Source organism: Triticum urartu, unplaced genomic scaffold, assembly GCF_003073215.2.
Source record: "Triticum urartu cultivar G1812 unplaced genomic scaffold, Tu2.1 TuUngrouped_contig_4022, whole genome shotgun sequence".
Taxonomy (NCBI): Eukaryota; Viridiplantae; Streptophyta; class Magnoliopsida; order Poales; family Poaceae; genus Triticum; species Triticum urartu.
In genome coordinates, this window is record NW_024114577.1 from 1,596 (window position 1) to 12,211 (window position 10,616).

Here is a 10,616-nt window from a genome sequence, read left to right on the forward strand (position 1 = left end):
ATCTTACTTCCTTGTCTACTAGTGTTGAGTTTCCATATTTCCATGCTTCCTACATTCTTGCTTGTTGTACTGCATTCAACAAACAAGCATTCTTAGTTCTAATGCCTTGCTTCCATACAATTATTTTTCATCAGATAGCGAGTGCATTTGTTTATTTCATCTAATCCATTTTTTTCAGATTTGCTAACATATTACATTTCATATATATACTGCATATGCGTTGGTCTACCATCGCAGAAAATATTGAGATATGACAAAGCTTGTGTAACCAAAGCATTGAATGATAAGCAATGAATCTTTACTAATTTCTGTATGAAGCAAATTGAATGACACATCGGATGATAAGCAATGAAGCTCTATTATGTTTTGTGGAAAATATTGAGTATGAAGCACCGACGTGAAGAAGTGTTTCATTGACACTGAAAAATGTTTCCATTACAAAACATAAGTATGCGCCCATTGGTTGAAAAAATGTTTGCACCAATAACTTCAATGGAATGTGACAAATGTTGGGCTATGGAATAGAATCAATCATGGGGTAATTTTACCTCGCAAAAAAAATCATGGGGTAATTTGGCTGAATAATTGTTTACATCAATAGCTACATAAATTGTTTTCATCTCATGAAAAAATGTTTCCATTGCAATTCAAAAAAAGAAAGGAAAATGCTTCCATTGCCATATGTGTTACGGAATAGAAACAATCAGGAAGATTTTGGAGATTCGTCACCTACAGTAGAAGCATCATCTATGGGGGTTATACCTTAGAATTTAGTGGTTATGTTTCCTAAAAGATCAGATGTAGTGATTCTCACAAGTAATGCTTCCATCATCGTTGGTGCTTGAACCTGCTAACCTAGCGTGCTTTAAGAAAGCAATGCAACAAGGAAGCAACGTCTTAGGGAAAAAGAAACAGATGGAGAGAGATAATAACCTGAGCGTGGGTTACCGGAGCAGTTAGGAAGCATTCAATTAGCGGCTACAACTAATCTCACGCGGGCCTACAGTAGTAGATCCAACATACATCCTGCTTCTAATCCAAATATCCAATGGCTAATGACTAGTCTGATACTCCCTCCGTCCTATAATATAAGAGCATTTTTGACACTCGTCGAGTGTCAAAAATGCTCTTATATTATAGGTCAGTGTCAAAAATGCTCTTATATTATACTCCCTCCGTTCGGGAAAAATTGTCCACAGCGTAGTGTAATGTCAATTTTTCAAAAACACCCTTATAACTTCAAATTTGTTACAAACAGGTCACCATATAGGTCGCGTCTTCTTCCTTCTTCCTCCGCCCGTCGCCGGGGCGCGTCGCCAGGGCCAGTCGTCAGCCCAAGACATGCGCCGCCCAATTGCTTGCTCCGCCGCCGCACTGGACGTGCTCCTCCGCGACCCAGGACCCGCGCCGCCCTGCTTGCTCCGTTGTCGCACATGACGTGCTCCTCCGCGGCCCAGGACCCGCGCCGCCCTGCTTGCTCCTCCGCCGCCAAGGACCTGCGCCGCCCTGCTTGCTCCGTCACCGCACAAGACGTGCTCCTCCGCCGCCCAGGACCTGCGTCGACGATATCCCCTCCTTTCTCGCAGGGCCTGCGCCGCCGCCGGCCAAGACCCGCGCGCGCCTGGGTCTCGAGCGCCTGGACCACGAGCTCCCTCAAGCTCATCCTCAAGCTCTTTTGCGATCCTGGACCTCAAGCTGGAGCCCCTTCTGCTGCTTCTCGGCAACTTGCTGCTCCTCCCCTGCTCGTGCTGCCGCCCGGAGATCCCCTTCTCGTGTGCTGCCGCTTGAGGTCCCCTACTCGTGCTGCTGCTGGTGAGAACAAGTACAGGGTTCTGTAATTTGTTCATCTCCAGTGCCTTGCTTGCTTGCTCTGTAATTTAAAACATAACTGATCTATGTACATTGCTTGCTTGCTTGCTCTGTAATTTGAAAAAATTCAGTTAACATTGATGTTGATTTCTGATGGACCAATCTTTAGTACTGCCAAAAAAATGTTACAGAGGGGCAGAATCATTCATGGCAGTAAAAAATAAGTCATGGGCAGAATCATGAGATGATGAGAAAGGTTATAGAGGTCAGAATCATTGACAAAAGAAGGAAAAAATCATGTACTAAATTACAACAAATTCAGGCCAGATTTAGCCAAATTGGAAACATTATTTGGAATTCTTCTTCTTCTACTCTTGCTAGCAGTGAGCAGTGAGATGGGAAGACAGATTATCTTCTTAGTTGAAAGCATTTTATTCACATAGTCCTAAAATTTATAAGCTGAAAATACAAGCTTCTTCTACTAATTCTTTGAACTTTGATTAGTCCTAGTCTGAACATGTCACAACATTTCTGTCAAAATCTCAGACTTGACAATAAATCTCAGATTATTTAGGAACACACTATTAACTGAATTTACACTAAGATTTCTTGTTAACCTAATTTACACTAAGATTTCTCACTCCATTACATAATTCTGATTGTTAACTGAATTTACAGAATAATAGTTTCATTTGCATAATTACAGTGAAGTTTCAGTAACTACAGTAACTGAATTTATAGTAAGATTTCTCACTCCATTACTCTGCTATTAACTGTATTATTCTGCTGTTAACAATCAGAATTGACACTATATTATTCAGTCAAGTTGATGTTCAGATCCTGTCATTTTGTTCCAAAACCTGTCAATTTCTGTCAGGTTTTGATCTGTCAAGTTGATGTTCAGTCAAGTTGATGTCAAACTTGACACATAAATAAAATTTGACATCAATGAAATTTAGACAGTGAATACAGTTTGGACAGTACTCCACTATCATATTTTTAGTGAGTAAAATTCAGTTTTGACAAATTGAAGCCTACTCTATTCTACAGAAAATGTTGTAGAGGATGTTATTAACTTTTCTGATGTTGTAGAGGGAGTAATAGATATTCATAGTTCTATAACTACTGCCATGGTCTACTAACAGAAGATAATTTCAATATTCAAAATGTGTACCTGCACTAGTTGTCAACAAGAAATACAGTAAAAGTTGAGATGTACTCATGGCCCCTGCTTTTGTTTGCTTTTTAATTCCTGCCCTGGTCCCTGCAAAAAAGAGAGATGTAGTAGGACCTGTAGTTGCTTATGAACAAGGAGTACTTTTAATATCTACTTTTCTCTTTCTTGGTTTCTTTGCTTTTTGTCTAGGATTCTTCATGGTTTTCTTGTTATGATTATATGCTCACCATTCATCTTTTGTATACTCTTGTTATGAGATCGGATAGGAGCACACAACTATGGATTTGAATTTGATGCCGGAAGAGGAGGACGAAGCTCAAGAAGAAGAACAAGCTCAGCAGGGTGATGCTATTGATTTGAACTTGATGCAGGAAGATGAGGACGAAGCTCAACAAGAAGAACAAGCTCAACAGGGTGATGCTATTGATTTGAACTTGATGCCGGAAGAAGCTCAAGAGGCACAAGGAGATGCAGAATTGGAAGAAGCTCAAGAGGCACAAGGAGATGCAGAATTGGAAGAAGCTCAAGAGGCACAAGAAGATGCAGAATTGGAAGAAGCTGATGCACATGGCAATCCAAGAGGCAAGGACTTGACAGACAAGGAGAGACATGGTGTTTACTTTGCTCTGCGAGTAATCGAGCTTAGAGATGGACAGGTTCACGTGTATGACAAGGTGCTCATTGCGACGATGCTGAATGTTCACCCGCGAACAGTTACAAGAATATGGAATCTAGCCAAACGACAACTTGCGGCAGGCCAAGAAGTTGATGTTTCAAGCAAGAAGAACAAAAGTGGTAGGAAGAGAAAAGAACTAGATCTGTCGAGAACAGCCACAATCCCCTTGAACAAAAGAAGAACAATCCGGTCTCTAGCAAGGTGTTTAGGTGTGCCCCGATCAACCCTACATGACAGATTTCAATTGCAAGAGCTGAAAAGCATCACAAGCACCATCAAACCCACCCTCAAGCCACAGAACAAGATAGCGAGACTAAAGTTCTGCCTATCCATGATGGATGAAAGATGGATATCAAGTCCTTGGCCCAGTTTCAAGCCAATGACAAATATGGTCCACATCGACGAGAAATGGTATGACATGACCCGAGTGAAGAGTAGCTACTACGTACTGCCTGGAGAAGAAGAACCAAATCGAACTGTGCACAATACTCATAGCATTGGGAAGGTAATGTTTCTAACAGCTGTAGCCAAACCTTGCTACAATGAAGATGGGGAGATGATATTTGATGGGAAACTTGGCATTTGGCCGTTCGTGGTACAGACCGAGGCACAACGAACAAGCCAGAATAGAGATAGTGGGACAATAGAGTTGAAGCTGGTCAAAGTTACTAGACCTGTGTGCAGAGATGACTTGATCAATAAAGTAATCCCTGCCATTCAAGACAAATGGCCGGACGGTGACGATGACACAACGATCTTTATTCAACAAGATAATGCAACACCGCATGTCCTCCCTAATGATGCTGGTTTTCTAGAAGCCGTGGCACAGACAGATCTGGATATTCGATTATTGCAACAACCACCAAACAGCCCTGAGCTCAATGTTCTGGATCTTTGTTTCCACTGCTCCCTCCAATCCCTAACCGACTGCAGAGCGCCTATGAATATACAGGAACTGGTACAGGGTGTAGAGGAGGAGTTTGAGAACTACGATCCCCATAAGCTGTTCAAAAGCTTTATGACGTTGCAAGCAGTCATGGTGGAAGTGATGAAAGATCAAGGAGGAAACAACTATAAGCTGCCGCATCTACACAAGGACCGTCTACAAAATGCTGGAGAGGAAATAACCGGTGACTGGCCTGCCAATCGGGTATAGTTTTGCTTGTCTGATCAGGCAAGGGAGTTAGGCCCTCGTCACCTACTCAAGAGAGCATGCACGACACATTTGCCCGAGCAATGATGTCCAAGCTCTCCCTGATAAGTGTTGATGCCGTCAAGATAACGTAACGGTCATATACGTGCTTTTCTTTCCCCTCTTGTAAGGTGACTAGGGCAAAGCCTTCCTCCCCTTGATCTCTGCCGATGAGCCCGTGGATTCGCCTCCCATCTACATGCCTCTCCGGCGGCCAGTGGCGGGGAGGGGAATCCTGGTACCTCAGCTTTGGCGCGGCTAGTAGATATGCAGTGTTTCCTTGCTGTCTGATCAAGGAAATCTGATGGAAAATATATAGGGTGGTTGGTATGAGTACAAAGATCAACATCGGGACATCGCAAAAGTTCTACCGCAATAAGCATTCATGCAGCCATGATAAATTTTTGCCTCGGTTTTTGGGAGGACTGAATACTGGTGATCAGAAACCTTGGGTGTGTTTGGATGGTGGCCAAAATCAACCCTACTAAAAAAATCATGACCAAAATTTTGGTCTATATTTGGATGGCAACCAACTTTTTGGCATGCCAATACTTCTTTTACCAATCTAGTTCACTTTTCTTGCCAATGTCGGCCAATTCGTGGGCAAGCAACTCCACCAAAATTTTGGCCAGCCAACTATATGCTAGGGTAAAGCTAGGCTAAAAGCAAACATACCTCTTGTCTTGGATAAAGAAGCCAGCTGGCTTAAGTGTTATGGAAAATACTACCATCTAGTTTTCAAAACAAATAGCAATTGCGAAGAATTAGGTGAGGCGGCTACCTGGTTTGAGCATCAGCCCAAACCAAAATAGTCTTCCATTCCTTGAACCCCTACACCCCAATACTTTTTGTAATGTAAAAGTAAGATGTAAAGAATGCCAATTGCAGTCATGAACTGTGTACTATAGCTGCAGGATAGTTCTAAGAAAGGACATGACATGCACCATTGGCACTTAGCAGACATGTTCATAGAAAACAAGTAGCAAGAAAAATAACAGATTGCCACATGGCTTTGGCATGAACAATTTGTGTGCAACTGCATTCATTCCAGAAAAAACATCTATATTAACAGAAAGGGAAATTTTGTCTATTTCATAATCATTGTTCAATTTGAAGCTCATAAAAATATGTCATGATCAGCTGTAACAACAATCTAAAGTGTCAAACAGGTATGCCAGCCCAATATCGCCTGTTGTAAACAGTAAACATGGGCAAACTTAACAAGACATCAACTCTTAACAACATGATACACTGACCATTTCATCACTCTGTGTTAACCATCGATATCGGTTCCCAATCTAGTAAGTTTCTATTCTTAGCCAATCCTGATACTGAAATGTGTTACCTGCATTGCGCAGCGATTTTCCCCTTTCCCATCTTTAGGTCGTTTCTCACCACAAGCACCTGCACCAGCAAGAACATCAGCCAAGTTATTTCCCATTCCCTCCCCCAAATGAAAATTACCAAAATCCGAGTAAAGGGAAGAAGTGTTGGCTAGAAAGAAACTCCAATACCATCTTGAAATCCTCTATTATCTTGGCGAGGTTCTCGATCTCCAGGGGGGCGGCGGCGGTCTGGACCTGCGCCCTCTCGGCTTCCCTGGCGGAGTCGGACTTGGTCACCACGTTCCGGGACCAGAACAGCAGCCTGAGCCCGGTCCGCTTCCGCCCGGCGGCTCGCTTCGCCGGCCGGGCGCGGCCGGAATTTTCGTCATCATCTTCGTCCGAGTCGTCCTCGGAATCGTCGTCGCCGGAGTCGGGGGCGGCGGCGGCGTGGATGGGGAGGCGGGCGAGGGCGAGGAAGTAGCCGAGCGCGAAGCAGCCGGCGGCGCCCGCGATAGCGGTGGCCGCGCCAGGGAAGGAGACGGCCACGGGAAGAGATAGGACGGAGGCGGAGGCGCCCATCGGGGTCGCCGTCGCCGGTGGCGGCGGCGGCGGCGGCGGGGCATGGGGCGAGGGGTAGGGGAGAGAGGAGTGGGAGGTGGTTTGGGTGTTACGACACCGTGGGGTTTGGGGATTGGTGGTTTTGGCGAGGTGAAGCTGACACGCGGGGCCCACGGTTCAGTGGGTGTGTCCTGCCCAGCGGCGTGGTTTTTTTTTTACAGGAAAAAAAAAAAAAGCCGCTGGGCAGGACACACGGTTCAGTGGGTGTGTCCTGCCCAGCGACATGGTTTGGTGAACGCGCCGCATTGATCGATTGAAAATTTGTAATTAAGTGTTCGATGTTGTTTTTCTTTGGACAGCGAGCGTGCAACGCTGCTTGATTTTGCTTGTCAATTTTTGATAAGCTTAGAAAATGCCAAATGTTTTTGGCATCAGTCATGCTCTCAGCACTACATAATACTAGTTGGTTGTTTTTCACGTTAAGATGTGTATTGTCAGAGTCCTTATTTTTAGAAAAAGACATCGTCCGAGCCTAAGAAAAGGCTCAAACCTAGCCCGACTTACAATTACCAAAACCCCAGACAGAATTACAATGATCAACCACTTACAAGCATCAGAAAGAAATAAAAAAGAAACCATGGTCAAACAACCTCAGACGACAGATGCATGCTGCAAATAAGTTTGTGCACAGACCGAATACAACACAAGCAACTACCAAGATGAACCAAGGAAATGAACTTGATTCGTCGGGGTCTTCGTCCGCTAAAGCAGCTAGCACTAGACAAGCAGCACAAAACTTGTTGGGGGCTCCAATGTGAAAGGTGACGGCCCAAGTCCATTCCTGAATGATGAATAACATGGGCACATTGACATCCTTCCGGATCAAAAGGATGCCGCACCATCGGAAGGAGAAGTGGTTCCCCCAAGAATCCGAATGGACGTGTGGCAACCGGGAGCACCATGGGAGGGCCACAAACAAGCAGGTCACAGTTAGCTCCACCAGAGGTCTGCCGACGCCATTGCACGACCACGAACCCGCACTTCAGAAAAGGAACGCGAACCAAATCGACACGGCGAGAAAGGTCGACACCGCCACATTATCAACCCTGAAGAACGAAGCCGCATAATATAATGATAGGAGTAAACATACATACTGACGGATCAAGGCGAAATAGTGTGGAGACCCCCTCCAATAGGGGTGGATCAATACGATAGAATTAAATGTCATTATATTATTTATAGAAAACAAAAGGAAATATGTTCGGGTGAAACACAAAATGCCACGTGATTATAGATTATATAATATATAGTTTTTTTTTAATTTGTAGCAACACATGCCGCCGTTGAACTTGTATATATAGCTTAAATTCAACACATAGTTGTGTCTATTCATAATGACCCTTTGGTGGAGGCGCCGAAGATGTCGTTGCGGTCGTTTTTATCCGCCACACAGTGGGTTTTTTCACGCCAGAGTCTTTGGTTGGAGTTGCCGATGGGGTCTCCACAGTTTGTTCATTCTTCTTGTGACTTATGCCTTGTAATTTCCCCTTCACGTTTTCGACTCCAACGGTTTCCAATCCCTTATCTGGCAAAGTAGCTCCCTCCTCCCCCTTCTTATCCAAATCCATGTTTACGGCTAGAACACTTTGCAATTTCCTTTTACTATTATTAGCAAAGGCGGTAATCTCTTTATTTAACTTATTTAATTTTTGAATCTGACCGCTTAGTTTCACATTGTCATCCAGAACAGTTTTCATCTCCTTCTCTGTCTCCTTGGCTTGCTCCTCGGACATTTTATTCTTCTCCTCTGAACCCTCCAGCTTATGGTGCAAAACTATGTTTACACTTGCAACCTTTTCACAAAAAAATTTCAGCTTCACTGCTTGGCCCTCTACTACCTGGAGCTGATCGTTCAATTTCCTGTTCTCAGCCACAACACTCTCCATTTCACTTTCTGCCTCCTTTGCTCGGTCCTCGGCCTTTTTATTCTCATTTTCTAAAACCTCAATCTTATTGTGCAAATCCATGTTTACAGCTGCAACACTTCCTGAGAAGAAATCCAACTGTAAAACTCGGTCCTCGGCCTCCTTTTTATTAATTTCAGATTCCTGGAGCTGAGCATTCAGCTTCATGTTGTCAGCCACAGCACTTTCCATTTCCTTTTCTGCCTTCCTAGCACGTTCCTCAGCCTCCTTCTTATCTCTCTTTAACTCCTGGACCTGATCGTGTAGTTTCATGTTCTCAGACACAAATTTTTCCAAACTCCCTTTCCATTTCCTACCCAGATCCTCCATATCTTTCATTATCAGCAATGGTAGAGCTATACTGCTCTCATTGACCTGGTTCTGCGGTTCTACCTGCAAGAAATTTAATTAGCCGTAAAACAATCTGTTGGACTATCTACAAGTGCATTATGAACACATAGAAATAACGTACAATTTATTTATTTTTGAACCATGCACGAGGACTCTATGTGAATACTCCCTCCGTCTCATAATATAAGAATGTTTTCCAAGCTAACATAGTTTGAAAAACGTTCTTATATTAGGGAACAGAGGGAGTAGATAGAAACATAAAGTCAGATTACAAGCGACCCAAGGAGAAACGAAAACAGGCTCTTTGAAGACTGCTAATCTAGCTACAACCAAAGTAGAAGAGCAGTTGCACAGCAGGGAAGAAGTAGCATGTCATTGGCTAGCACCTAAATGTTGAAAAACATGCTGATCTAACTACCTGCTTGTAACAACAGAGCATGCTGAAAAACCCGCCACTATCCAATACCCTGCTTGTTACTAACTGAAAAACCCGCCACTTATTCACAAACTAGAAGTTGCTACCAGGGACTTTATGTTCGCCACATGGGTGGCGTTTTAGACATAGTCTCTATTCTTCCTGGTTATTTCAGGCACCCTATTTGTTAACATTCTTATCACTATGAAACTACGAACAATCCTAAACTGTTGGATGTGCATCTATCCAAAAAGCCAAAGAGCGCGCATCTGGGTGAAGCTCTTGGTAACCTCACGCCAAAACCATGCTCTTGGATCATTAAAGAACGGGAATTTTCGCTAACCTGAATGTCATCTGCATTCCCCTTCTTGTTGTCGATGCGTGGATTATCTCTCCTCCAAATCCATGGTTTCTGTGGTTTATCTAACGACCAAAGCCCTCGGCGTGCCTTTTTCGCCTCTCTCTGCCACTGAACAAAACAATTGATTAAAATGTGAGCCAGAAACTCATGCCATGTATAATTAAGGATGAGAAAATCACACATTATAGGCATTCGCTTTGGAGTTTTTTTTTAGGATACACACAAGCGTGTGTATCATATATTATAAAGAGGAAAAGGGGTAAAGAGCCCCATCCGCCAGAGTCTTACATGCCGTTACAATACATGCCGACTCCTCATCCACCCACAAGCTAACCAACTATTCACCCGCTACCCACCTAGCTAGGGACCCAAGGAAGGAGGAGAGGTCGCCTTTTAGCAAACCAGCCGCACTCCAAGCCCTGGCCTCACACTCGATCCTAGCAATCACCACCGCGGCAGAAGGGGTCACCCTTTCAAAGACGATCGCATTCCGATGCTTCCAGAGCTCCCAGAAAACTAGCGACGCCATGGTCCGCATATCCTTCGCTTCCTTCCTGGAGGGGGTTCTCTGGGCGCAGGCATTGCACCACTCCACCATCGTATCGCCAGCCTCCGGAGTGAGCTCTGGTGTGCCAAGCGCGACAAACACCCGATGCCACACAACTCTAGTGAAAACGCATTGTACAAGCACATGGTTCAAAGTTTCCGGCTCTTGGTCGCACAGGGGGCAAGCTGCCTGGTGGGGCAGGCCACGGCGAGCTAGACGGTCGGAGGTCCAGCATCTATTT

General features: G+C 44.3%; 2 protein-coding genes across 7 annotated transcripts; both read right to left on the reverse strand.

The window, feature by feature from the left end:
* Positions 1 to 1,190: 1,190 nt before the first annotated feature.
* Positions 1,191 to 6,844, reverse strand: LOC125527479. Of its 6 annotated transcripts, none has more exons than XR_007292127.1 (4): positions 6,369 to 6,819; positions 6,200 to 6,258; positions 2,984 to 3,073; positions 1,621 to 1,870 (listed from the first exon to the last, which is right to left on the reverse strand). XR_007292127.1 is itself a non-coding variant. In XM_048691988.1 (3 exons), exons 1-3 carry the CDS (start codon positions 6,756 to 6,758, stop codon positions 3,055 to 3,057), a joined length of 468 nt encoding a protein of 155 aa, XP_048547945.1. In that variant the 5' UTR covers positions 6,759 to 6,819; the 3' UTR covers positions 2,830 to 3,054. The 6 variants fall into 6 exon arrangements, 4 of the variants coding, with proteins under 4 accessions (XP_048547943.1, XP_048547945.1, XP_048547946.1 ...); XR_007292126.1 differs by having other exon boundaries at positions 1,621 to 1,919; XM_048691988.1 differs by lacking the exon at positions 1,621 to 1,870 and having other exon boundaries at positions 2,830 to 3,073.
* Positions 6,845 to 7,936: 1,092 nt separating this feature from the next.
* LOC125527478 (myosin heavy chain-like) lies at positions 7,937 to 10,049 on the reverse strand. Its single transcript, XM_048691985.1, has 2 exons — positions 9,811 to 10,049; positions 7,937 to 9,094 (listed from the first exon to the last, which is right to left on the reverse strand). Exons 1-2 carry the CDS (start codon positions 10,018 to 10,020, stop codon positions 8,123 to 8,125), a joined length of 1,182 nt encoding a protein of 393 aa, XP_048547942.1. The 5' UTR covers positions 10,021 to 10,049; the 3' UTR covers positions 7,937 to 8,122.
* Positions 10,050 to 10,616: the final 567 nt, after the last annotated feature.